We start from the raw sequence: 27,932 nt of genomic DNA on the forward strand, positions 1-27,932 counted from the left end.
CCCAGTGGATTCACCAGGAAGGAAAGCCAATAAAGCACTTTTGAGCCAAGGCTTCAGCAATGCATTGTGCTGGCTAGAGCAGCAATGAATCCTCTGCTTTCTGCTCCCAGCTATGTTTGCATCCCAGCTCTTCTGAACAACCAGCTCCATGTCTCCCAAGTCACTCCAACACTCCCGAGTCACTTCAACACTCCCACACTTACAAAATCCTCTAATTTTAGGAATAAAAGGAGCCCTGTCTTTATTAAACCTTCATCGTCCAAAACCTTTTTGTCACTATGGCAAGAACATGCCACTTCATTCAGGTTGCTCAAAAAATGGCAGATGAGGCATGGGTCAGTGGTGGCTGCCACAGCCAGGGATGATCTGGTGGACATGCCAGCTGCTAAATGGTCTCCACAAGAACACACACAAACATTATGGGCCTTTAATTGGAGGTTTTTTTCACAAACACATAGGAAAGGTACAACAAAAACCCAGCAGGTATTTTCTTTGTCAGCAAAGCCTGGTCCAGACTCCCCTCTCTCCCTCCCACGCAGCTTCTTGTGAAATTACCCAAATAACTGGATATTTAGATCCATTCCTGTTGCAGGAACATTTCAGAAATAAACCAAGCCCAAACCACTGGGAGAGGAGCCCAGTTCTCCATCCTGCAGTGGTCTCTACCCAAGGCTTGGCTGCTGGTGCAGAGCTGGGCTCACATCCGACACTGTTTCTCTCACTGAGTTTTCCTCCCTGCAACAACCAAACACTCCACATGTGCAGGCTTTAGGGGGTGCAGATGTCCAACATCTGCCTGTTTAACCTCCTTCCCCAGCCCCTGCCATACCCAGCCCCATCACAGGCCTGCAGCACATCATCCCACTGCCAGCCTCGGCTGCCCTGCAGCGAGCCCGTTAGATGGCACCATGGGGCAGCACTGGCTGCACCCTCCTGCCTCTTTTCCTCCCTTCCTTCTCACCCAGACATGTCTTGACACTTCTACAGCCCCTGAACTGGCCCTTTGTGTAGGGCAGCAAGCTCTAAGCCCTGCTACGGTCACTTGGCTGAGCCCACAAAACAAGGAGCAGGGACAAGGCTCACTGTGCCATGTTTGCCCCTGTTCCCTGCAATCACAGTCCTCAGCAAGGCAGGATGTTTCCATGATCAGCCTTTTCTTTATTTAAGGATTTTGTACAGGCAAATGTTACATTTTTTGGACACACAAATGTTAAAATGATTGATCCTGTGCGTACTCACCTGCTCCCACCCACAGCCCACGCTGGCTGCCTTAGGGAATTCATTCATACACCTGTATACAGTGGCCTGGTGGAAGGAAAGAGTATTCTGAGGTTTGAAAGACTCTAAAAAGGCTCTAAAAGGGTGACACTGATAAAAGCCTTTAAATTATCTGCTTGTGTTTGTGCAGTTCAGATTCAGGAGCTTTGTATCTGCCTAGTGCAGTTTGCAGACTGTGTATCGCACTTTCCCAGGTTGAATTTTGTTCTGACTCCTCTTACTTTACCCTCTCATCTATAAAAGCAGGATTGCTACTGAAAACAAGCAATAAATCGCTGTGTATGCACAAGTGTAAAGGCTTTTCAAAAGCAAGAGAGCTGGCAGCACACTTCTGACCCGGCTTGGACTTTTTGTGATAGACAATATATTGATTGAAACTTAAATAGGGAACAAGGATGTTTGCTGACCTTGTTCTGGTGACAGAAATGTCATTTCAGGGTGAGACTGTGCCTTGAGCTTTTACAGGGACCTGTTGTCCTGGGCATAGGATCAAGAGAGTTTGTCCTTCAGTAAGGATTGCAAGATAGGTAGTAGTTGTCATTTAAAAATGAGGTTTTTAAAAGGAAAAAAAAAAAAAGGAAATTTGCAATTAAAAGAAGAAAACACATGCTTAGGTTGGTTAAATGTGCACAACTGTAAATACAGATAATAATTTACAGGCTTTTCTCTTGAAATATTAGTCCTGCTGTAAGAAGCCAAGCGTGTGACTTACGACGACGAATCAGACTGAAACAGAGACAGATTAAATTTACATTATATATTTCTTAGCTGTGTAGCCCAATAAATGCTATGAATTCTGTCATTTATGATGGAAGCTAGATAAAAATTTTATAATTACCAAAGTGAGTCAACTAGTTAAATGGCACTTCCTATATGGAGAAATTGATTTCAATGCAAGATTAATGGCCTTTTGCTGCTGGTTTACATGCCTGCCAAAGACCAAACTATGTTGTAGCTAAGCATCATTAATGGATTAAAATAGGGGTTCCACATAATTTCCTACAGTGTATCTTCAAGCAGTGTGTTTAGTTTGGCACTAGCCTAGCACTTGTTAGCCCTACTAACACACGGATCAGGGCAGCTCACACAAGTGAGGGGGGTTAATGCAATCCCAGGAACTCTTTCAAAAGCTCACAGGTTTTCTTGTGGATGACTTCGCGGAGCTTGCGCACGCGCCGGACGCTGGAGGTGCCCACAAAGCTGTCAGGCTGCAGGATGGCCATGCCATTGTGGACATCGCCCATGATGATGAGCTGGCCATCCACTGTGGTCATGTTGGGACATGGACAGCTCCAGTCCATGTTCAAGAGCGTGATTTCTAGTGGTTCCTTCCCCAGGAATTTTAATCCCATCTTTTCATCCTTGAGAATCTCCTCCACCGTCACCAGGGCGTGTCCTGAGTCTTGGTCTTCGGTCAGCTCCGTGATACGGCCCAGGATGACAAAGTCACTTTTGCAGAAGCTGGTCACCAGCTTCTGGCGGGGCTTGCAGGCCTTGCAGTGGGTGTTCTTTGGGAAGGGACACATCTCCTCGCAGGCCTCCCGGCTCTCAAAGTTATTCTCATTGCCTCCACACCCGCCGTAGATAAAGGACTGGCACTGCTTTGTCAAGCTATTGTAGGCCCACCTGGGCTCGTAGGCCTTGCAGTGGCCTTGAAGGGCAGGCAGGTTGCAGATGTTGATGGGGCCGTTCATGCACGTTAGCATGCAACTCTCGTAGGTCTCAAAGTGGTTGAGGTTGCTGTTACAGTTCCCATAGATGAAAGTAAAGCAGTTGTTTTTCTTGGCATCGTAGTACCACCTGGTCTGCTCTTCCCCACAGTCTTCACTGTCCGGCTGCTTCAGGCACTCGTCGGTTGGAAAATGTGTTTTGTTCTGGGAAGCTTCCTTGGATGTGGGCTCTCCTCTGATGACTGACAGAGGGAAATCTGCCCGGAGGAGGCCACCACTGTTCTGGGCAGTGCAGGTGTAGATTCCTGCATCCTGCAGCTGCGTGTTGTAGATGACCAGCTGGGCGATGTTGGTGACCACGACGTTCCCTCTGACATGGTTTGGCTTCATGATGACTTTGTCCTTCCCATCGACCTGCTTCTCCCATGTGATTTCTGGCTTGGGTCTTCCTGAAACGTCGCAGAGGAAGCTGACGGTCTCTCCCACGTAGACAGACTGATGGATGGGGTTGTTCACCAGTGCAGGTGGCAGGATATCAACGACTGTTGTCTCGGAGTAGGCGGTGGTAGGGCGAGCTGTTGTTTCTGGGGGGATAGGGCTGGTGTTTGGCCAGGTGAGGTGGTACCTACAGGTGACCACGTTCAGTGTAATGCCTTTGATGCAGGCCTCTGCATCCATGTAGCACTTGTTGTAGTAGGTGAGCCCGTCAGAGGCACAGGTAAAGCTCGGCTCCTTCTCACATCTGTCCTTGCACTTGCAGACGGGCTGCCCGTCCCAGATGTCGCACTCTGAGCCTTGCTGGATGCACATGAAGCGGTCACAGGTTGCCTCTTTGGGCATCCCCACAGGCCCCTTCTTCCCCTTGATGTCCATGTACCGGGCAGCCACACAGCTCTTGGTTCCACAGACATTGGGGCAGCACTTCTCAAAGGTCTCGCACTCCTGTGGGGAAGGAAAATAACCTGATCATTACTGGGAACAGAGTCAAGGCCTTTTTGGAGACTCATCAAGCAAAGAGCCCAGAAACTCAGCTCTGCCACAGGTATCCATGGTCTGAAACTCAGTGCCCCAGCTGCCAGTGAGTAGAAATATCCCCTAAGCATTTCCCAGGGGGTTCTGAAGTGCTGAAGAAGACTCTCGAGAAGGAAAATGTATTTCTGTTTGTTAAACACAAACGTCCTCGTAAGTCTTTACCCCAGAGTCACATGGATTGCTTGAATATGAACCAACCCACCCCCCTTCCATGCTCTTTGAAATGCCTGAGGACAAGCCCTGAGAAACAAGAGCAGTTGGAAAGTCTTATCATATGGCTGTAGGCAGTAATCCTTCTTATTTTCCACAGAAGTATGTAAAGTATTATTTGAATTCCCTGAGACTAACAGCCAGCTCTTGGAGGTGAAACTGCCAAGGATTTGTAATTGTTCACATTGTAGAGGAAATAATAGAATATCTCAAAAGTAAGGTAATACTTGCTCCAAAAATAATTTTTCTATGGCATTTAGAAAAACAAACCCCAAACAGCTCATTATGGCTTCTCTGTCCTATTTTAGTCTTATTTTCAAATGCAGCATCGCTCTTCTAGTGATTTATTATGCCCCGCCTTGGCTACAGTCAGCTCTAAATTGTGGTTAATTTTAGCAGATTTTTCATCTTCTGTGCAGAAAAGGTATTTGATATGTGTGATCAGGGTTGCTGGGTGGTTATAGATTACTTCAAGGGACCAGGAAAACTGCCACCATGTGCCCAACAGGGCACACTTCCACCATGTGTTAAACCTCTAAAAGCCCCCTAAAATCCATTAGCCTTCTCCATAAGTGAGAACAAAATGGTTTTTAAGCTTCCAAGCTACAGAGCTTCTCCTGAGTCCAGTATCCTTTCCTTACTGGGAAAAAGATGACCTAATATCAAAACTCGTTCTCCATTTCCAGCTGCACATTACTAGGTTTCAAAAGCAAAGCTAGAAACCAGGATTGTGGAGGTTTTCAGCTGGGGTTAAGGAGTGTGGCTTGGCAGAGTCCTTGGTTGCCTGCAGGACACTCACTCCATCCAAAGTCCCTGTGCTGCCACTAGGCAAAATGAATATTTGTAACCAGTAGCTTCTGGCTTTCAGGTTTTGACCATTAAATTATTAAAACATCCTCGTCTGCTACTGTTGCTGCTGCCGGGGTTTTGAAAGTGTTTCAGTGTTCATTGCTGCACCTGGTAGCTGGAACAGAGGCAGCTTATTTGGGAATGGCATAAGTAAAAAGAGCACCTTCATTCCCAACACATGGGATCCATCTGAGTAAATGTCTTTGTTTACTTATGGCCAGAATTTTTGTCAGTTTTTTCCCCCTTTTTAACACTGCAGAAACAGCCTGGCTACAGAGCACAAACCCAAACACTTTTTTTCAGCACAGTAAATGTTCTGTCAGCCAGGTTTGGGCTGCAGAAGCTTTGTCATGGGACATGATGTAAGAAGTAAGACAAGCAGGTATTTTCAGATGCCAGCTTGAGCTGGCAGTGCTGACAGGTTGAAAAATGAATTTTAGGGTGGTAAGCTAAACACATTTTGAGCTGGGAGCATCCCACAGAACATCTGCCTGGTCATTTTAGCCATGCCCTGTTCTGCCCCCCAAGCAAGCTTTGCACTTCAGATGCAGCAAAGGCTGATGATTTACATGTTAAATTAAACTATTTCATACAGGATTCCTCCCAGGAATGTAAAACATTGATGATGGCCACCGACAACAGAGAGCAAAATAACACTGTGAAAATACTGCAACTGGCCCCAGGGCATGCTGAGTTCTGGAGTATTAAATTCAGATATTTCTTTTGACATGAAAACAAGGAAAAGGATCAAAGAGAGTGAGCGCTATACCCACACAAGCAAAAGTGGCAGCTGGCACACACCTCCCCTTTAACTGATAACTCATCAAACCTTTTCTAGGTTATATAGGTCACGGGTAAATTCAACACATGCACTGTCTGCATTGGGTCCTGCCCAGTGGCAGTGCCTTGCAGCTGGGACAGAAGGCTCCCACCAAACACGCCGGGAGCCCCAGCAGCAGCCGTGACGCAGAGACACAAAAATGTGCATCACTCACCAGGTCAGCGTCGCACTCCCTCTTGCAAGTGCTCTGCGCGTCGACCCACAGGTTGGGGTTCATGTCATTGGGGCATATCCCAGCGTGGGAGTAGCGGATTGGAGGCAGGGCTCTCCCCTTCAGAGAGACCTCCAGAAGCAAGAGGACACTGCTCTTCCCTAGCAAGATCCACATCCACCGAGTGAACAGCACCAACAACATCTCAGAATTTCTCCAGGGCAGTGGCAGTGTCCAAGTTGGAAGTAGTTCTTGTTTGCTTGGGTAGCTTTCTTTTTTTTTTTTTGGTAAGCCTTAAGTTTTTGAGGAACCCAGATGCACCTGACTTTGGTAAAAACTTCAGCAAGCTCCTCTGCTGCCTCTGTCGACAGTGCAGTTTGGTCTGGACCTCATTGGATTAAAGGTCCTAGGAAGTCACCCCCTTATTTTAAGAGAAATGCTACTTGTGCGAGCAGAGTTAGCTCTATTTATACCCTGCCTCTGTTAACAAGTCAGAAAAAGTAAACTTGATTTCTTTGACAGGCACACGCTTCCTATGTCCTGGTGGCAGTCAGACAGATTTGTTGCAAGAAAAAAAAGCTGGAAAGAGTTCAAAAGGCTGGAACTGGCATGGTGGGACCCCTGCATGTTTCTGAATGCAGGGAGGCCTTCTTAACCCCTTTAGACCTAAAGTACTTCCCTATGCTAAGAATGGCATTTACTTCTGAAAGGGGACTTGTCTGACTAACACGGACCACAGTCAGGGGATTTCCCCACAGCAAGGGGCTACACAATCACTCGCTAAAAGAAACAAATAATAGGATTGAAGCAATTAAAGCCAGAATATCATATTTTAACAAAGGAAGCAGGGAAGAAATAACTTATTTAAACTTAGGATCAACAAAGCAGAATGTCTTCGTAAGTTCTCCCGGGGCTCCTCCAGGCTTTTTCTTCTCTTTGGTTGGGAGATTTCCATGATGCTAAGTTTAATGCTGCCTCCCAGTCATACCAGGAAGATGTTAAAAGTGTCCCTGAATTCCTCCACATTTCCTGACAGCCAGATCCCATTGTACAGTGGATTGCTGACCCCTTTAACAGCAACAACAAAAAATAGAAGTTCGACTCTATGGAAACCTGCATAAAGGAATGTACAGCATTTTTGCATTGGGGGGTGGGAGAGAAACTCAGTCAAGCTGAGTTCCTCATTCCCTGATTATTACAGCAAGGGGCTGATCCTGCTCATGCTGAACATGTGCCAAAATCCTGAGATAAGTGGCAGAAGTCTGAGTTGCTCAGCATCTTCCAGGATTAGGGCCTCTGGGCTGAGTTTTGGGTTAGCTTGGGTGGATCCTGTGTGTTGCTAAGAGCCTCCTGGGAGAATCAGGTAAGTGTGCATCCCATGTGGGGGCTCTGCAGGGCTGGACCAGCAGTGCTGTGCCTCAGTAGGAGGAAAGGTTGTGCATCCACCCTGTGTCCAGTGCTGAGAGCTGCAAAGCCAGTCAGAGTTAGCCCTTACTTTTTTTCCTTGGGTTTACAAATCCAGCGTTGTTTTTCATGGCTGAGTTTGGACCTAATTCTCCCCTGAGCAATGATGGCTGCCAACCAGTACAACCAGCAATGAACTGGGTCACCATGGGGTTCCTGCAGAGCAGAGTGACCTGCTGGTGTTTCCCGGGATCACCTCCAGGGGAAAGGGAGGGCAACCTGGAGTCAACCTGCCCCGGGCTGTGGCATTCTGCAGCAGCCCAGGCTCATAAAAGGGGCTCTTGTAGCTCTGATTTGTGTGCCTGCATTAACCATATGCACAGTTTTGAATTTCATGGGACGTGCAGAGCGATGTTGTCCAAATTAGCTATTTAAAAGGAGCAAAGTCAACGGCCAGGCAGCAGTTTGCAGTTGATTTATTCACTCTGAAACTTTAGAAACCTGCATGACACTTGTACAAAGTGTGGCTGTGTGCTAAATGTTTTATTCAGTACTTGTTTACAAACTCAGCACCCTGTGATGCCTAAAAAAGCCAACCAAAAATGACACATTCCCAAGAGGTACTTAAAATTCTTGCAGCTCTATTAACAACAAAATCACATGTATTAGTGGTTCTGTTAACTAAACAAAGACACTTTATATTGTAAAACTGACTACAGATAAGCTTTGAAACCAGCTCTATGTGGGTCTTGACGAGTGCAGGGATACAGGGTGCTGCCTTGTTGACCTCAACAGCCACTGCACATGCAAGGAGTTTTCCCTCAATCCATTGCATTGCCACAGAGTAGCCATGGATGTGATTTTTCCCTGCCAGATTTAATCTTTTATGGCCATTTTACCCCCTTACCTTCTGGGCCAGAGGTGGATCTTACAGCCTCCATCTCCTCTCCTGGTGCCTTACAGCCATGTCCTTGCTAGCTTTGGTGAGTGACACACACACTAATGTGGGCCACCATAGGTAGAACTCTGTTCCAAACAGGAAAAACCAGCACTATCTTATTTTTAACTGTCCCTGGCCAGGGATCCCTTGCCCAGAGGCACATTTCAGCTGTGGAGGAGAAGAGTGGGGCTTTGAAAAATCAGATACTGGTTTGCATCAGACAGGCAGAGCAGCCTTCTGCTGTGCTGTGTCCTTCTCCACCCACAGGGATATTCTCCAGTGACAGGTAAGTCCCACTGCAGCTTTCTGCTTTCAGCTCTGAGGGATCATGTTCCTGGATCTTGGCCACTTGAGCTCAGCCAGGAGAGAGGAAAACATTGCCATAAATCTCCTTGTGAATGTGGGCAGACAGCTCCAGAAGGCAAGAGATGCAGTGAGGGGTCCAAACAACCCTTGACAGCTGCCCTGCTCCTGCCAGGACATCCCAGAGATGCTGTTGGGCAGCCTGAGGAGCACATCCAGGAGGGAAACCACACACAGGCTGCCCCACGTTGGCTCAGGGACAGCAGGGACCCTGGGTGTCCCAGCATGGACAGCCAAGCTCTGACTAATGCACTCACTGTCTCCTGGGTTTCACTGAGGGCTGTTTACTTGCCTGTTTCAAGTTAACTTAACTCCAGTGACCTCAGTGGATGTGACTGGACACTCCAAAACACCACCAGTTAATGCCAGTTGTGAACTGGGGTCTCTATCAAAGTCCCTGTGCCCAGTTTTTCTGTTCCTCCTTGTGTATAAAGCACTGTGCATTTTTTTCTTTAATATAAGCAATAAAGTAATCCCCATTCTCCATTTCTATGAACAAATCCATTATGAAAGCTGATTTTATGACTTATCAGCCATGTCAGATACTGATGTGATAAAGGTCTTCCCAAAAGAGATCAAGCCTTAGAAGCAACCCTATTAACTACCCCAAAATCCCCCTTTCTGATCAAGATGCTGGAATGAATGAGTCTGCTGGATGGGGAACTGGGATGAACTTCTCTGGATCTTAGATGGACAAACCCGAGCCCTGATGGCACAAAGCAACACCCTGGGTCTGCTCCCAGCACTGGGGGCATCAGTGTGTGACCAGCCTCAGTCCTGAAAAGCCCTCCCAGGGTACCCAAGGTCCTGGTTAGGGCTCTTAATCTAGAACTGGCTTAACTGTTGTTGGGGTTTTTGTAAATTATAGTTTCTTTGTCCTTTTTCCCGCCCTCCTCTTCTGTTCCAAGTGTTGACCGATTGTGTGTTGTGACACCTTTTAACTGAGGATGGAAACAGGATTCTCTGGTGCACAGAAAAGTATAATTTTATTTGGGTATTTTTCCTTAAGTTACTGCTAAAGGAGCAGCAAACTGTTGATCAGATTTACTAGGCCAGCAGTCCTCATCTGGAGTTACTCAGCGGAGGGTGGATTCATTTGCTGCTTTTATTGTGGAAGGCTCTTGGCAGGAGCGGTCACCCTGCGATGGTGAAACTCCAGCTCCCATTGATCTCTTCCTCAGCCCAGGGGCCCTTCCAGCCCCACCCTCCCGTGCTCCCTGGGCCCACTGCCACTGGCAGCCGGGTCTGCCAACACAAACAGGAGCTGTCCCCTCGGCAGTGACTCACCAGAGCCGGTGGCACTCCACTCCCCCCGGAGGGCTCCTGGCTGGAGTGGCACTGCCATGGGATGTCCCCAGCACATGCTGCAGATTAAGTCCAGAGGTGGAGGTTGGATGCTGGACCTGCTCTGCCTCTGAGAGTAGCATTAAAAAAGGTCTCTGTCTGGTCCTTGAGGCTGCCCTCCTCCTCCTCTCACAGGACAGCAGGGCCCGGTGCCAACTCCCTGCACTGCCCACAGCATCAATCAGCCCCTTCTCCCAAATGGGACACCCAAATCTGCCCTGCCCACAGGGACCCTGGTCCTGCAGGCTGCTCCAAGGACTTGCTGTTCTTCAGCCCCACCATCACCATGCACCCTCTGTAGATGGCTCCTTGTCCATGCACAGCTGAAAATATGACACCTGTACTCTAAAAAAATCTGTTTCATTTAGACAGTAACAATGTTCCAGGCTGTATGTAAAGCTTATTGCTTAAAGCTGATAGCCAGACATTTAAAAGGGAACGTCACTGCCAGATCCCTCTTGGTGCACAGCTGCCAACTGCTTCTCTCAAGCAGCAACGTTGCTTCCACAGAGAAATACAGATAATGCCTTGTGACCTCCTCTTTATCTTCTTTGGACTGCAAAGAGTCAAACCTTCCCCTCTGAGTGATATCCTGAGCCTCGGCAGGACCTGCTAAGTGGATGGCCAGGGATCCCACCTTGGATGTCTTTTGACAGCACTCAGAAAACCACACATCTCCTCCTGGTGGTTGGCTGAGCAAGGAGGATTTCTGGCAGCATGAGATGCACCTCTGGACATCAAAGCGCAGGCAAACGCTGCTGTGCTGGCCACATGCTTTGGGAGCACATGCACACAGGCCAGGCAGATTTGGGCTGAAGGTGTACAATGGGAACAGCCTGTCTGGCTCCTATTTTGGCTCTCTTTATATACATAATTAGCAGCAGAGGCATATTTCAGTTTTCCCCACGTTAAGATAGAAATCTCCCTGTAAGCATCCAGAACTAACAAGTGCTGGTTTTGACTTCTGAAATAACATATCTGAGTAGATCCCAGAGAGCAGGGAAGGCTCAGTGGGCATATTTGGTGTGGTGACTGCTCACCAAAAGGAGCTGCTGTTGATGTGCACGCTGCGTCGTGTGCAGCTGCTCGGTTAGCAGGAGTTAATGTGGTTAGACAAAAGGGCTCAGTTTGGGGGGGAATCAATAATGTCAGGGAGTTTATTACAGGCTTATGGGCCACCTGCTAGAACTCAGCATTAGGCCTGTGTTGCATTGTGTTTTGGGAAGAGCTGATGGCACTGCACTCAGACAGGGCTAGGGCCAGAATTATTATTTTATGCCTCAGCAGATGGCTTCTGCTCAGGGGTTTTATCTTTGAGTGCAGACATACGACTAATCATCATTTGCTTTCTCTTTCTCTGCTAACGTAAGCTGGGCAGGAAGCAATTGCCAGTTTGATGATGGCTCATTATTGTTTGGTTTATTCTGTCTGAAGCAGCACAGCAAGAGGCACCAAGGATACAAAGGCAGATAATCAATGAGATATCCATTATCAGAGAGATAAGGGGAAAAGCTAGTCTTTCACCAGCCCATCTCTTTCTGTCTCTGTTTCAGAGACAAAGCCTAAGATATCCCATAGATAATTTGGGGAGGTCATGTTGGTATCTTTGGATTGTCAAGACTGCAAAGATGAAATGTTGGGAATGGGTTCATCCTGCCTTAGGTGATCTAAATCACTTCCTAAAGTCCCTTCTAGCTCTGCAATCTGTCACTGTCAATGCTGAGAGAGACCTGCTCCATCAATTAAGCTTTGAGTCAGGGAAATCTGAGGTCTGTAATGCAACCTGCAATACCAAGAAATAGAAATCACAGCCACAGTGCCACCACTGCAGGGCCAGCACTTTCTGTGTTAGGCCCTCTCAGCTGCCTGGGGTACAGGCTGGACCAGGTCCTGTCACCTGCTGAGCATGGCAAATACAAACACCATGGACACACGGTAGCACCTTGTTTTGTTGCAGGTTTTAGGAGTTCATAGTGACTTTTATGGCAAGCTTGAATACAGCACTTTAGGGAACTGGCACCAAACCCGTGGTGTGCAAATGGAGACGCTCCCATGGCTTGCAGCACTGCTGTGGCTGTGTGAGCCATAGCATAAAATCCTCGGGATTGAACTGGAATATGTGTTGTTGTTCTTTATGACTTTCAGTTGTTCTGCTTGGTTCCAGCTCAGTTTGAAGCAAAGCTCAGAATAAAAGTGAGGTGCAGGCCTGGCACATGCTCAGGCTGAATGCTCAGCACATCTTTCACCAGATCTGGTGGTGTTTCTCCAGGAACCTAAGTTACTTTAGTTCCCCATGTAGAACTAATGAATATTACTGAACCCTTTGCACAGATTCACTTCAGTCTACAAATGACCCTAATTTAACCTCCCTTTACTTTTAGGAATTTAAAGCTGGGAGGAAATCACTTGCTGAATATCACACAGCAACAACCACAAAAGGTCAGAGTCCCAAGACCCTGCTGCCAACCCCATGGGCATCATTTCCTTCTCAAAATGCAGGTTCAGTATATAAAAGTCGCATTGCTTTTGTTTGTGATGCGATTCAATTTATGTAAACAGTAAGGTTTTAACCTGCTGTACTAATTTAATTTAACCCCAAGCCTTAATTCCCTGAGACTTCAGCATGAAGAAACCATCTCTTTTGTCATTCTTTTCTTAGAAAAGATTTGTCACTCTTTTCTTAGGGAAGATCTTTTCTTAGAAAGATTATGAACCTTTCAGTGGAAGAGAGTTTGTGAGGTGAGATTAAACTGCTGCAGATTTGCATGATTTTGTGCTCCATTGTAAGACTTTACTAAACCCCTGAATCTGTGGAATTTTGGAGCCCTCCTTGTGGCTGGGAGCCTCTCCAGGAGATGCAGAGCAGCTCCCAGTGACTGGGCTTTTCATCAGGCAATGAGTGTTGGCTTCTCCAAACAATGTGGAAGTTCCAGAGCTCCTCTGAGGGTTTGGTATCCAAAACTTCACTATAAACAAGCTAATTTTCACAAAATGGAACTGTTTCTATTTCTGCACATACCATGAAATCCCTTTAGCAACAATTCTGTCTTCTTGGAATTTAAATCTAAATTAGGACAAAATTCCTTTTTAACTGAAGTGATTGCCCTGGTTTGGCTTTTCTGGCCGTTAGCAGTCCTGGCTGTTACACAGCACATCCTCTGCCCATACCCAGAGGGTGACCTCTGCCAGGAGCAGTCCCTGCCTTCTAAGCTGGGCACACTAAGAGTCTTTCCAAGAGGTGAACTATTTTATTTTAGTTTGCCCTGTGTGCCACCAGATGCAAGGCATCACACAGAGTGCACCGGCTGGGCCCAGACAGAGGCACACAAAAGGAACAGAGCAGCTCTTTGGGGCTACTGATGTTGTTACTGGAAGTGCCCAAAGGAGCCAGAGTTCAAGTCTGGTTTGTAAAGGTGCTCTTCTCCTGGCATTTATTCAGCAGCACTTCTGAACAATAGGCTGGAGGTGTGAGTGATGTCTGCAAACCAGTGATGACCCACTTCCATTGATCTTTTGAGCAGCTAGCCCATACTTCCTGCCCTAGCAATGGGATGTTTGTCTGCATTTAACAGCTTTTTTTTTTTACACCATTGCTCTTCCTGATTCCAGCTAATTCAACATACATTCTTATTTTGATTTTTTATTTTTTTCAGAGTCCACCTGCAGCCCACAGCATAGCAAGGTCTGCTGAGATGCAGTACTTTCTTTCCATGGCAGTTTTGGAGATAATGGGTCCTGTCTGACACAACAGTGACGGGCAGAGTGATCCTAGGTATAACAGATGTGGTTTAGTCGTAATAACTTCCCTGTGCCTTTAGGGCAGCACACTGGGCTCAGTGCTCTGTCTCACCAGTTGCTGGGATTGTGTTTAGTGACAGACACAGCAGACAGTCTTTGAGCTGGGGGGTACAAAGGAACCAGAGCATCATTAGTGGTGAATGTTTCACATGCTCTGTAATGGCCTGATTTTTCTTCAGTTGAAGTTGATGTAAATATTCTGCTGACTTCAAAGGGGAACAGGGTGAGGTTACAGCCAAGTACTCTTGGAAATCCCATCCAGTGCTTGAATTTTCTTGACCTGAATGGCAGTTCAGTCAGCTCTGCTTCCACAAAGGCGCTTTCAGGAGCCCTGGAAAAGCTGCCAGAGTGCTTTTAGCCCTGGGTTCACATGGTAGCAGCATGTGAATTGTGGCAAATTTAGAGGCTGATTCAGCCCTCCCAAGTTTTGATTCCACTTCTGCAGATGTCTGGCTGGCATCACTCTTGCTCTCTCCTCACTGACTGTGGAGGAGTCAATGAGGGCAGTGGGATTCCCATGGAAGCACTTCAGTTTAGTGGGGGAACTCCTGCACTGAGCAGCAGAATGTGGGGTACCCTCACAAGACCTTTGGCTTTGCTGTGCATCAGCCAGGAGAACAAGCTGGTCAAAATGCCTGGAAAATCTTTACAATGTGGCATGAGCTGTGGCTCTGTCTCTTCTCAACCCAGAGAAAATGGTCTTGAATTATTTTTCTCCTTTTTCTCTGTTTTTTTTCTGGAAAGGGGTGTTTTTTCTTTCATAATTTTACACATTTTCTTTTGTGTTTGTGTAACATCATACTTAAAAAGCTCTATGAGAGTGTTTTCTAAAATGTTTTCTAAACATTTCCAAATATTTCTATTAACTATTTTTTTTTAAGTCAATCAGATTTGTCAGTTTGGAATTGTTATCTCCACAGGAACTGTTCCTGTCTTTGCCACTGACTTTTGTGAGCCCAGAGCAGTTGCCCTGTGCAGTACCAGGAGTTCCACCTCCCTGAAGGGGACTATAAAGCTCTCAAGTGGGTCAAGTGACATCAATTTATCTTTGAAACTCCAACTTCTTGCCATTCCCTCAGAGGCATGTGTGAGTGTGAGGTGTGATTTGCTGCAGCTGAAAAAAAAAACATTGGGAAAAAATGGTGAATGCAAAAATTGTACCTTCAGCCATTTGTTCACATCTTTTAAACTGAAGTTTAAGCACAGCCCTTTCTAATTCACACACACACACACACACATACTTTGCTTTTTAAATTTTGCCATGGTAAGAAACCTAATACTGTAATTGTTTCAGGACATGTATATATATATGTACGTATGTACTTTCCCAGCTCCTTTTTGATTTGTTTGAGGAATCTGGTGTACCCTTGGCCATGAAAACCAGGTTAGTGCACAGTAGAGGCTTTCATGGCCACTAATCTTGATGACAAAATTATTCAAACAAACACTTCTTGTGTCACCGATATATATTATGTAAAACCTTGTGACTTTGATTATGTGTCTATAATACAGATTAGTCTGTTTGGGTGTTTGGTGCTGACCTCCAATAAGCTCCTAAAGTATTAGCAAGAATTTGCAAGTGACAGGCAGGCAGAGGTGCTGTTCTGCCTAATCCCATTCTCAAAACTCTGGCTATATATGTCTGATCACTTTCTGCTGCTTTCCTTGAGGCACCAACCAGGTTCTTTCTTTCTCAGCCCCCTCCCAGCCACCTTTATCCCTCTTTCCACTGCTGTAATGTGTCACAAATGTTTCACTAACCTTATGGATTAGAGCCAGGGAAACAGTGAGAACAAATTTAGAATAGGAGGCAGAGAATGTACCAGCTGGGAGGTGATGCTGTCAATCTCCATGGAGACCTCTTTAGTTACAGCTTTGCTAATAACTCTCATGAATTGTACAGTGCCTGGTTGAAAGCCTGGCCAAGTCAATGGAGAGTTCCAAACCGACTGGATGTGTCAAATAAATAATTTCTGTGTCTTGTGCTCATGAGGGATGCACAGGGCACAGCCCCTTGGGGTAACCAGTTATGATTTGCACTGGGGTCTTTCTCCTTGCTGGCCAAAACACAGCCTAAGGAGAGTCCAAACACTTTCATCTGATCTTCTACACAGGGCCAGCTTCTTCTAAAGAAAAGAGCTCTGGAGAAATAAATTTATATCTTGGTTAGCAGAACAGTTATTTTTCCTCAGGCATGCAAGTGAAACATCTCTGTCATCTTGTGAACTTTCCACAGGAGTCAGCTCCTGCAGGAGATGAAGTGGGACAAGATCCACAGAAGCCTTTGGACTCCAAATGCCTAGACAGGATATGCCTCCATGCAGGATTCAGGCAATTAGTTATATTTGCCCCTTATTCCCAGGATGAACATGTTTCATGGATTAGTAAAGCAAGGGGAAGGATTACAGACATTGGCAGAGAGGAATGCAGCCAAAAATCTGGAGAAAAAGCAAAGGCAGTCCCTTTTCTGCACAGTTTTCTGGGTTAGGATGTCTCTGAACTCAGAAGGGATTGGGCTGACACTGCCACAAGCCCAACGCAAGCAACAATCATCTTCAGGGGGAGAAATTTGGCTCCACAACACTGCAGCTCAGGCTTGTCATTACTGGAAGCCAAACTGGCTTTAGGCACTAGTCCACTGAACAATTTCCAGTTGTTATCAAAATCCATTGGACTTCTTAACCACAAGTCCCTGAGCTGATGCACTACACCCGTCAGGTTCCAGGTCCCTGATTTGTTTGTTCAGAAATTATTTATTTGTTCTACAAACAGAAATAAGGTTAAATTAACAACTGGGGGAAAAAAAAAATCAGCTGCACACCATGCCTGATTTCTAAAGGCATCTGGCTGCCTGAGCAGATCTTTCCCTTGCAGATCACCATTCCCTCAAATAGAAATGCCATTTTCCAAACCTTCCTGTCAAATCTCAATCCCTGCTGAGGGCGTGTGCAGCTCTGTGCAAGAGTGTGTGCTCACACCTGCTTAAATGTCCCTCTTTAGACACTCAGCTCCCTTTGAGCCCCTGCAGGATGCTCAGCAGGGCTGAAAATCCATGAGAGAGCTGGTTGCAGTGAAATTCAGGGATGCTTCAGGGTGCTAAAACCTGTCCTGAATCCCAGTCCTCTGCACCACTATTAGCGTAGCAATTCTTTCCAGGTGATTTAGTGAAAAAACTGTCATTTATGGTCAAAAGAAAGATGACAGGTGAGTTCCCTGGGGCAGCATAAACTGCTGCTCCCATGTGACTTTGACTTCCTCCTTTGAAACTGTCTCCTCTGCCTTCAAACTCATTGAAAGGTCCAGTGTGAGCAGCACAGGACATTGGGCTTGACTTTTAATTCCATCTTTATTCTCCAGCACTCCTTCCATTTCCCTGAGCTTTAATCAGGTAACAGCTTTAAATCTGTGTGTGTGCATTAAAGATCATATTTAAGGTTTCTGAACCTAAATCTTGTTTCTCACACAACTGCAGTTGTGTCCACAACAGCAGTGTTGGTTTAAATTGCCAGAAACGTTATTTTGGTGGGGTTGGGTGGGGACCGAGTGTTTCAAATATGATTGTACAGCTGTCAGTACCACTGTGCAACTGGGAAATAAGCCTTTAAAAATATGTTTAATCATAACTTTCAGTGACTGAGAAGTTGGTTTAATGTGGACGAATGGAATTACCTGGGGAATGAAACCTGAAATGCAAAGGGAAAAAAAACTTCATAAGCCTTAAAAAACCCAGGAGCAAATAGCAAACAGACAGACCATGGTTTCTCCAAAAAAGCAGAAAATAACTAATCCAGAGGATCAGGCACAGTCAGAAGTTTGCATAAAGACATATATTAACACATAACCAACCAAATCTGGAAAACTTGCTGTGGGAACAAAGACTGGCCCAAGCCTCCCCTGTGGTTACTGCAAGGCTGTGACAGCGAGGTGCCGGCTCTGCCAGGTAAAGCCACGGGCTAAGGCTGTGCCCAAGGCTGGTGAACAGGGAGCACTGAGCACCTGTAAATCACCAACAAAACAAAACAAAACACCACCGATCTGGGCCCCAGACACAGAGCTCAGCGTGCTCCCACTGAAGGCCAAGGTAATTTAATATTTGGGAGGCAAAGCAGCTGCTCCAGCCATGAGCACCATGTGCAATTCCCAGCAGCTTCCAAAGGTGACAACCAGCACTCAGCTGGCACCTGCCCCACGCCTGCAGATCCTGCAGGGCCTGCTGCCCTTGGCAGGGAGCTGTGCGTGCATGTGTGCTCTGCATAGGTGCATGCACAAACCCAGCTAGCACATGGGAAAGGAGCAGGGAAAGGACAAGTTATTGGCTCTGCTGGGAGCTGGTAAGTGTGACACCAGTGCCAATAAACGGGGAGGGAACACAAGAGTACAAGGGGGTCTGAGGCTCCGTGTGCAGGGCATGAGCAGGAGGTTCGTGGGGAGGCTTGAGTCAAGTGAACTCGCTGCTAATCCTCTTGCACACAGCCTTCCTTGCAGGAGGAGATCTCATGACTCCAGGGAGAAGTACATTGTGTAACTAAGCAATGGTGAGCCCAAGCTCCGTTTAACAAGGCTTGGCACAGGTGCAACAGAGTAGGGTACTCACCCCAAGAGAGTGTGAGAGAGAGCATCTCCGTGCATCACCCTCCGGCTTGGAGTCCTTAAAAGCCCTGTGTGGCTTTGGGAGAGGAGCTCAAGTAGAGGGGGAAAAAAAGAAAAGAAAAGAAAAAGAAAAAAGCCCATAACCCCCCAGAAAGCACTCCCTGCACCGGGTATCCCTGTACTTGTATGGAAATGTTGCATAATGTCCCTTTGCACCACAAGGAGCTTTGAAATCTACAGGATCAAAGCTGTATGGAGACACTATGGATGTGCCAAGACAAATTTAAAGGCATTTCACAATTACAGCAAGAAGCACCAAGCCACACTCCAGGCTCTTCTTGTTGTTCCACTGTGACATCTAGTGGCAGTGGCACTGGAGAACACAACAGGAATGGTGTTTCTGGTTTTAGGCCTGTCCCTGCACTCACCTCTTGAGTAGCTTTTCCGCATCCATCTGAGAGTTGTCTTGTATTATTTTGGAAAAAGCTCTTTTGCCACTAATCCTATTGGATTTTTACAGATGTAAAAAATTGGGATTTAAAGCTTTCACAGTGCACAAGAGGGCACCCTGCTTCCTAGAATGGGTCTCCACTTGTGTGTTCCTTGTCTTTGTATTATGGCTTTATGGCACAGACACTGAAAAAGACAAAAGAGATCGTGGGTTAAAGAGTGGTCATTTAAGATGCCTTTACTGAAAAAGCAAATGAATTAAAATGCAAATATTCAGGTCACAGCAGTGTCCAGTTGAGGGCTGGTCTTCCAGGTCTCTAAAGTTTGAATTTGCAGTTGTCATCAGGTAAATCTTGTTTGCAAACCATTCTCCAAATCCAGTTGTTTTTCGTACAGTTTGTTGAGTCTTTTGGTAGCTGCTGGGCAAAATTTTTGTTCAATCTCTTGCATGGGATCAAAAGCATGTGACCTGGTGTGAAACACTTGCCACTGAGTCACCGTGTGACCTTTGCCACAGTAGTTAAAAATGTCGCTGCTTGCTTCTCCCTCCTGCTTTCATGAGGGTAGTTTGTGGGGCTGCACCTCTCTTAGAGAAACATTTGTCCTGTGGGCCTCTGCCTCCTCTGACTGATTAAAAGGAAGATGAGTATTTGTGCTTTGAATCATCATTTATATGGAGAGATACTCAGGAACTGTTTTGATGGTAATGCTGCAGGCATCGTCTTCATCTAATGGCCATAACCACCAGAGAAGGAACAGCAGGGCAAAGCAATAGCAACCCAAGCCCTAAATTAAATGGTAGGTTAAAATAATGTCACTAATAAGAATAGTAAGCAATAAAAGAGAAGCAATGAAAAAAAAATTCTTAGTGAAAATTGCTCCTTGGTGGCAGACACTGACGCCAAAACAGAAAGCCTGGAGTTAAATGAGCTCCTCAACACATGCCACAGTGATTTAATTAAGAGTGTGAGCAACACACTGGAGAGGGAAGGGCTGGGAACTGGGGGTGCCAGGGCTGGAAGTGTAGGGGGAAAGCTGTGGATTTGAACCCATCCTTGTGGTCCTTTCCCAGCCCATGGCAGCCTCACAGCTCAAAGGCAGGAGCCAGGCTGCTGGTTAAAAAACACCCCAAAAAGGGCAAGGCCACTGTGATAGATGATGGGTTGGACTCAAAAGACCTTGGAGGTCTTTTTCAACGTACATAATTCTATAAGGTGCTTTCGCCAGCAGGCAGTTTTTACCTGCAGCTTTTCCCCTCTTCCCAGGAGCTCTCTCCCCTCAAGCCCCCACAAAGGGCTCTGGATGTCAGGTGAGGGTGGGATGAACCCACCAGAGGAAACACTCCAGTCCTGGATTTTCACCCTGTCCAGGCCCCCATCTCAGTGCCTGAGAATCACAAAAATCACAGAATCATTGGGGTCAGAAAGGATCTCTGGAGATCACCCAGTCCATCCCCCTGCAGGTTCATCTGCAGGAGGTGACACAGGAATGTGTCCAGGTGGGTTTGAATGTCTCCAGAGAAGGAGACTACACAGCCTCCCGGGCAGCTGTTCCAGAGCTCTATCAACCTTAATGTAAAGGAGTTCTTCCTAGTGTTGAGGTGGAACATTTTGTGTTTTAGTTTACGGTCATTGCCCCTCGTCCTGTCGCTGGACACTAATGAAAAGAGTCTGACAGCATCCTCTGACACTCCTTGGATGTATTTAAACGCATTGATGCGATCCCCTCTCAGTCTTCTCCAGGCCAAACAGGTCCAGCTCTCGCAATGTCTGTGCATGAGAGAGATGCTCCAGACCCTCATCATCTTTGTGCCCTTCGCCGGACCCTCTCCAGTAACTCCTTGTTTTCCCGTGCTGAGGAGCTCAGAACCGCACACAGAATTCCAGAACAAGGCCGCTCCGGGCCCGGGGCAGCGCCGCCCGCCCCGCTCTCAAGATGGCGGCGCCCGTGAGGGCCGGAACGGGGCCCCGGGGCGGGAAGGGCCCGGCTCCGCCGCCCTGAGCCGCCCGGCCCCTCCCGACGGGCTCCCGGGCGGGGAGGAGGGGCCGCAGCCGGGCCCGGCCATGAGCGGAGCAGCGGAGGCGCGGGAGCTGGAAGAGCGGCTGCGAGAGGCGGCGGCCCTGGGGGACGTGGCGGAGGTGCGGCGGCTGCTGGGCGCGGGGGCGGACATCGACTCCCGCAACGAGATCAATGGCTGGTGAGGGGCGGCGGCGTCGCGGGGTCCCGGCGCTGCGGGGGACGAGGGGCGGGCCCGGGTCGCTGCGGGGCCCAGCGCTTCCCCCGCTGCCCTTCACAGGTGCTCGGGGCTCTTGGGCTCGGGGCTCACCCCAGCCCATCATCAGGCGCGGGGTGAGGGAGCTGCTCTGGGAACGCAGCTCTTGTGTTTCTTAGTTTTCCCATTTGCAAATACAGAAAAGCTAATCTCGGGAGGCTCGGAGATTTACTGCTAAAGAGGATCACGATAAAAGCAGGTCGCCCTCCTTTCACCTGTCACTGCATATTTGCTCAAGGTCCCTGCCCAGTCGCTTGTGTGGGATAGCAGTGGGAGTCACTCTGCAAGGCAAAGGAAGAGCGTGCCCTGCATAACTTACAGATTCAGAACTTTAGGAAGTGCCACAGTGAAGGAAACTTTATTCCCAGTTATCACTTTATGCGGATGAGGTAGGATGGGGTTGGTGAAGAAGAGCCAGGCTGGTGAATCCCAACCCTTCTGCTTGCTTCCTGCAGGACCTGCCTGCACTGGGCCTGTAAGCGGAACCATGCTCAGGTGGTGTCCTGCCTGCTGGAGGCTGGTGCAGACAAGCAGATCCTCACTGCCAAGGGAGAGCTGGCGGCACAGCTAACGTCGAAACCAGATATCCGCAAGATCCTGGGAGGTACTGTTCCCATTTTAAGTCATCTAGAATTCTTGGTCTAAACACTGAAACGTTTTTAGTGCTTTTATCTGAAGCAGTAATTAACATGGCTAGGTCCGTTGTATCTCAGATATCTGTGATTTATAACTGGAATTCATATTTGGGCAAATAGATGTGGAGATTTCATGTAGGAAGGCCTTGTGTTCTGAGCTGTGTCACCAAGAAACGGAAAAGCTGGATGCTTTGGGAAGTGTGTTGCTGCACTCCTGTTTGCTGTCGAGCTGCAAAGGGTGGCTTTCACAATTGTACGTTTTGCTGTGGTCTGATCAATACTACAAATCCCCTCAAAACTGTTTTATCACTCAGGAAGTTATGCCTTCTGAGCACCTTGTTATATATGGTGTGACTTGCTGGCATGGTTTATTTTTGCCCTGTAATTATGCCATCTTACACTTTTCATCTGCATAGCAAACCCAGTTAGATGTGTGTGACACTTCTGAACACAGTACTTCCAGGTACTGTGCTCCAGATTAAAATTCTAAGGTGCTTTACCTTTGGAAATGTGCTGTCATCTGCAATTGAGCTTAAATTGCTCTCTGCAATGATCTGCTCTTACATCAACAGGGCAGGGTTATCCTTCACAAGGCTGCAGCTAATCGTGACTCAGGCTCCAACAGTTGAGCCTGAAGGAATGGCAAGTTCTTACACAATGCTTTGGCTTTCTTTTGGGTGAGGTGTGGGCTCAGTTTGTGGCAAACGACTCACCTGTTTTTAACATCTGAACTGTCAAGCACATGTAGATGAACTCTGTTCATAGTCGTCTTATTTTTCTGTCTGTTAAGCTTCCTGTGTTTCCTGGGGAATAAACACATATCACTTACCTTCTCTCCTATTTTTTATTCTGGGAGTGTGGTATAATTGAGCAGATCTTTCTGAACTGCTTTGACATCAGTATTTATGTTCTGTAATCCTCAGGCAGGAATGTCACTTACTGCACTGCTTTTATGCAAGAGTTGAGTTTGTTTGGGTATTACAGCAAGTAGACACTTCCTTGAAGAAATTATGGGTTACATTTGCTGGCCTAGGTCATAATAAACTATTTACAGCAGTGCTATTAAGAGCATTTTAAAATTAGATTCAATAAAGGACTACTGGTCATCCAGTTAATTTGAAAGCACTGGAACAACACTACTAGAAATTATGTGTCTTTCAAAGGTTATTTCCCCTCCACGCTTTGTTATCAAAAAACAGAATATACTGAAGACATAGGTTTTTCTTTCACTTTACAGCTACTGGCCTCCAAGTGTTACATGCTTCTGGAACATTAGTGTCATTCTTTGATGACCTTGGAATGTGATGCAGTTTCAAGACACAATAGGAAAACTAACTATATTCAAAATGAGAAAGATCTATCCAGTAACATGATGGATTTTTTTCTGTCTCCATCCCCTACCCCTCCTTTTTGAACTTCATCAGTAGAGGAACAAACTGAATGTCAAGGAGTGAAGGATTTAAATTTATCCATTGTTGCGAACCACTTGGCCAACCCATTCCCTAACATTTACACCGAAGAATGCATTCAAGGCAGCTTGGCAGAATCCCAGAATGAAAGTGCTTCCATCTCTTCTGCTTCCCAGAGTGAAACTAGCCCTTGTCCACCAGCAGCTCAGGCTGAAAGCACCTGCACACCCACGTCATGCAGCAGCGGCGAGACTTTGCCAGCAGCGGATGCAGCAGCCAGGCCAGCCCCTGTGCCCAACATCACTGCAGCCACAGCGTGTGCCAGCCCAGGGATGCCCCATGGCCCCAGCTGCCCCCCGGGCACAACCCCCAGCCTGGGACTCTGCTCCCCAGGAGTGCCTGGCCAGGCCCTGCCTCTGCAGCCTCACGCCTCCCCCAGCAGCCCTGCACCCGCCTTCCAGCCCTTCTTCTTCACTGGAACATTCCCGTATAACGTGCAAGGTAAAGAGGTGCTGTGTCTCCTACTTCTGTTACAGTTACTGGGTGAAAAATGAAGTTAAATAATCATTTCACTTCAGACTCTAGTAGAATAGAGGCAGAGATGTTGAATTCTGTGGCCAAAAGTGCCCTGAACTTTCTTCTGCTCAGTTACACAAAATGTCTGTTATTCCTTATTTTAACCATGGTAATACTTTGGAAAACAATGGAAAGATCAGTCCAGGTAACACAAACATTTAAATTTTGCACTACATTTGCATCAAATGCAGCTCTGGTAGTTTGGTAATAACTCAGCTTTGTGACTCCATGGATCAGTTTCAACAGTGTTACCATGGTTCTTCTGCGTATTTCTGCTGGAAGCTTCTGTGTTAACTGCTTAGTATTTCCCAGATCATGGGGATTGTATTAAAAAACCTGAATTCAGAAGATAATGGTAAATACTGTAAATGTTAGGTTTGAGTTTGTTGTCTTTTCTGTTGTTAACCTTTTAATTGTTTCTCTGTCAGAACTTGTACTCAAGGTCAGAGTCCAGAACGTGAGAGACAATGACTTCATTGAGATTGAACTGGACAGACAAGAACTGACCTATCAAGATCTGCTCAGAGTGAGCTGCTGTGAGCTGGGTGTTAATCCAGAGCAAGTGGAGAAGATCAGAAAACTACCCAATACACTTCTAAGAAACGTAAGAATAGAAACGAGAGATTAACTTGACTTTTCACTTTGCAGACATCAGAGAATGTATTTTTGTAAAAAGATTGGCAAAATGTCAGTTTTGTTAAATAAAAACTGACAGATTCAAAGGGACGGTGGACCTTTCTTAAAACTTCATCATAACTTGTTTAAAAATAGTCTTGTCAAAATAGGCAGAGTATTTTAGCTCCTAAAGCATATGGAACTATTACAGCTTGACTTTTAAAAAATGTATCAGAAACAGTGCATTTAGCATGCTTTTAACGTAATTGCCAAGTATTAATTCACTGTCTGCTTGCCTAAAAAGAAGGAACAGTAAGGGGAAAAACCTCCACAAATGGGCATATGAACAACTTAGATGTGCTGTTAACAAATGAAACTGCTCTTCTGTTCCTAAAAAGTATATTCTGGAGGTCTGTAGATGAAAGTGGTCACAAGTCTTGGTTAAGTGACATGCACAAATACAGCCAAATCATAATGAGATTAAAGGAGAAGAAAAAGTTTGAGGAGAAAAACCAACCAAGCAAACCTGCTACAACTTTTAATGAGTATATGCTGGTAGGATTTATTTGTTTAATTCTTTATTGCTATTATTGGGAATGATGTCCCTGGAATTCTAGTTTTTACTTCCTGTAGTTAATTTATAAATAATAACCACCAGCTATGTATAGGAGTAATAATGTGTGGAGATTCTCAGTTCAGTCAAAGAAAGAACAGAGATAATTTCTCCCAGGCTGAGCCTGGGAATCTTAGAAGAAATAATTAAAACAATTATTATCTCTCTTTCTGTAACCATTGTTTACAGTTATGGTTTTCCACAGTGTGCTATTCATAGTGCACCAACAGTGTGAGATGTTTCTGCTTTGAAACCAACCAAGTATCACCTTAGCAAGTCACATTTTATAAAAAGACCCACTACTTCCATTAAAGTTAGCGTTCTAATCCACCAAAAGTGGATTAGAACAGGAAGAACAGTGGAAGACAGGAGGCTTTTTTTCCATCCCTGACTCAAAGGGTCAATAATGTTGTTCTGTCTGTTTCTTACAAGGACAAGGATGTTGCCAGACTCCAGGACTTCCAAGAGCTGGAGCTGGTCCTTCTGAGAAGTGAGAGCTCTCCCTTCCGGAGCGCCGCGGCCGCACTGATGGAGCGGCCGTGCTACAACAGCAGAGCATCCAAGCTGACCTACTGACCCTGGGAGCTGCAGCTGCAGTGTCAACACCTGGCAGTGACAGCTGTCACTTAAGTGTGTGTAAAACCTTAAGTTATTATTAGGGTTACTATTTTAACTAATATTTTATATTTAATATCCTGTTTGCTTTTATTTTTTTACTTGATACTGTATTCAGGTAAGGGATACCTCATTTGTCCAGTAAAAACCACAGGTTTCTAGAGTATTTCAAGGAAGTTTATTGGTTGTATCTGGCAGTGGGGGGCACAAAAGATGTAATTATTGATACAAAAATTTTGTTAAGTACACCCACTCTGACCAAGTAAGACTCATGGAAAGATTCAGGAAATTGTGTGTCTCTGTGTGTACTTCCTCATTAAATTAAAGAGACACACAATGGATAGCTGCTCTCTAAAAATGTGAATGTGCAAGTCCTTAATCTCTTGCCCCTCACAAACATTGACCAAGATGGGTTGTCTAGAAATACTTAATGCTCAGAAGTGGCAGGAGAAAGCCTTTTACTGGGCTGAAAATAACTGGAATAAGCATGTCTGTATTTAAATGTTCATTTCCCCTGTGAGAATATTGTACCTCCACCAAAAAATACAAAAGCCTCTCCTAAATTTTCCTTTTGAGTTGGAAGTGCCCTTTCAAGAGAAAGCCCTTGTTTCAGATGGGGAGGGACTCCCAATCTGTGTCCATGGTTTTATTTACTTTCTGATGGATGTGAGCCTGTGAATTACTCACACCAGGTGTCAGTATTGTCAAGATGGGAAAGCTCTCTGTGGCCCTTCCTTTACACCAGTTCCAAGGGGGATGGTTGTTTCTGCTGTATGAGAAGCACAGCAGTGTCCTCATGAGAGAGCACAGCTGGAAGGGACACAATGCTTTAATGGGCCACTAGATGGGAAAAGCACCATGAGCAAGTAACTGATTTGTAACTTTACATCCTGCAGTCTACGTCACTGTTACACAGCCTTGTTTCAGCCTGGTGAGTACTGACAGGGATGAATTGCAAAAAACCTCCAGGTTGCTTTCAACTTCCTCCCCTTCTTCATGGGGAGTGAAAAAAACACAACTCTGGTAAAGCTACAAACTATTTAAGCAAGTCAGTAATGAAAAAATTAAGTCACAGCATTGCTGGAGTATAAACAGCCTGAAGCTTTTCTTGATGAACATGACAGCCTGTAAAGTTACACTTCTGGAGGCTGTTTTCTTTTTTACCAAAAAATACGACGCTGACCTTTGCACCAAAACCCTTCAATGAGTCCTGAGCAGGTGGACAGGTGAGGGACTTGCTTTTTTCTCCCCTCTGTTCCCCCCTCCCCCCCAATCCCAAACTACTGATTTCCCTTCCATCTCTGCTTTATGAAGCTGCACTAGGCAGAGTTTCTGCACAGCTGATGGATGCTGGACTTTGTTGTTTGATCTGCACTGCAATGTTGACAAACTATAAATAGTACAGCACCATGTTCTAGTAGAAGCAGCATGGCTGCTGCACACCAAGAGGAAACAGAAACCCCTTCTGCCAGCAGAGGAGATACTTGACTCTGGGCTAAGGATTTCACCAAGTTACTTAGGCTTAAAATTCTTGCTTACTTCAGTCAAAATAATTATCATCCTTTCCTCCATGTTCCACACCCATCATCTCAATCTTACTAACTTCCCATTCTCAATCCTGGTTTTTCTCCAGCCAGAAGCTGAGCTATTTTAATGCCAGATTCAACTCCTGGGAAGCTCAAGACTGTGACACAGTATAAACAAAAACTTCTAAGACAGGGAAGAAAGTTCTATTTTAACAATTGTGTATTTACCTCTCCAGCATAGCTTGGAGGCTAGCTCAGATTATGTGCAATAACTGTGTGAAAAACAGTAGTGGTTAAATGTTTAAAAATTAGTAAGAGTATCTAATTTGTTTCCAGTTCCTTTATTTAGGAAGTCAGTGTAAGGACTGTCTCCACTAATTACTGAGCATTCTGCTAGAGGGCAGCTGGTTTAAAAAGCTTTATTTCTCTAGTTTCCACCAAGAATAACAGTAAATGTGTTAAGATTTAAATGCTACTTACAATTTGACTGTACTAACAGTATATCTATGCATTCAGAGAAGTATTTTTGTATGTTTTATGCAGTTTGATAAACTCTAAGACACACTAGTTATGTTAACTGGTTTTTGTTGGGCTTTTTCTTTGAACAATGAACTGTTGGAATAACAACTGAGATAAAGTTTACAAAACTTACTGTTCTTCCAAGGACGCCTTTTGTTTGCACTACAAACTTGTGCTGAACTGACACTGCTACTCTTCACTTATAATAAAGTATCAGTCATTTCAAGTACTT

General features: G+C 45.9%; 2 protein-coding genes across 3 annotated transcripts; one reads left to right on the plus strand and one right to left on the minus strand.

Moving 5' to 3' along the window:
• Positions 1–1,896: 1,896 nt before the first annotated feature.
• On the minus strand, positions 1,897–6,561 carry WFIKKN2 (WAP, follistatin/kazal, immunoglobulin, kunitz and netrin domain containing 2). Its single transcript, XM_064395748.1, has 2 exons — positions 6,035–6,561; positions 1,897–3,890 (listed from the first exon to the last, which is right to left on the minus strand). Exons 1-2 carry the CDS (start codon positions 6,233–6,235, stop codon positions 2,379–2,381), a joined length of 1,713 nt encoding a protein of 570 aa, XP_064251818.1. The 5' UTR covers positions 6,236–6,561; the 3' UTR covers positions 1,897–2,378.
• Positions 6,562–20,477: 13,916 nt separating this feature from the next.
• LOC135284391 (ankyrin repeat domain-containing protein 40-like) lies at positions 20,478–27,929 on the plus strand. 2 transcript variants are annotated; one of them, XM_064395858.1, is made up of 5 exons: positions 20,478–21,117; positions 21,648–21,796; positions 23,252–23,737; positions 24,241–24,416; positions 25,473–27,929. In XM_064395858.1, the coding sequence occupies exons 1-5, from the start codon at positions 20,618–20,620 to the stop codon at positions 25,614–25,616; spliced, it is 1,455 nt and encodes a 484-aa protein (XP_064251928.1). In that variant the 5' UTR covers positions 20,478–20,617; the 3' UTR covers positions 25,617–27,929. The 2 variants fall into 2 exon arrangements, with proteins under 2 accessions (XP_064251928.1, XP_064251929.1); XM_064395859.1 differs by having other exon boundaries at positions 23,255–23,737.
• Positions 27,930–27,932: the final 3 nt, after the last annotated feature.

The sequence above is a fragment of the Passer domesticus genome, chromosome 20 (assembly GCF_036417665.1).
Source record: "Passer domesticus isolate bPasDom1 chromosome 20, bPasDom1.hap1, whole genome shotgun sequence".
Lineage (NCBI taxonomy): Eukaryota > Metazoa > Chordata > Aves > Passeriformes > Passeridae > Passer > Passer domesticus.

Excerpts from the sequence above, each read along its gene's own strand:
- WFIKKN2 (XM_064395748.1), bottom strand. The coding sequence starts at position 6,235 with ATGTTGTTGGTGCTGTTCACTCGGTGGATGTGGATCTTGCTAGGGAAG. Across the intron at positions 3,891-6,034 it reads GGGAGTGCGACGCTGACCTG|GAGTGCGAGACCTTTGAGAA; the intron begins GTGAGTGATGCA and ends CCTTCCCCACAG.
- LOC135284391 (XM_064395858.1), top strand. The coding sequence starts at position 20,618 with ATGTATTTAAACGCATTGATGCGATCCCCTCTCAGTCTTCTCCAGGCC. Across the intron at positions 21,118-21,647 it reads CGCAACGAGATCAATGGCTG|GACCTGCCTGCACTGGGCCT; the intron begins GTGAGGGGCGGC and ends TGCTTCCTGCAG. Across the intron at positions 23,738-24,240 it reads ATTCCCGTATAACGTGCAAG|AACTTGTACTCAAGGTCAGA; the intron begins GTAAAGAGGTGC and ends TTTCTCTGTCAG.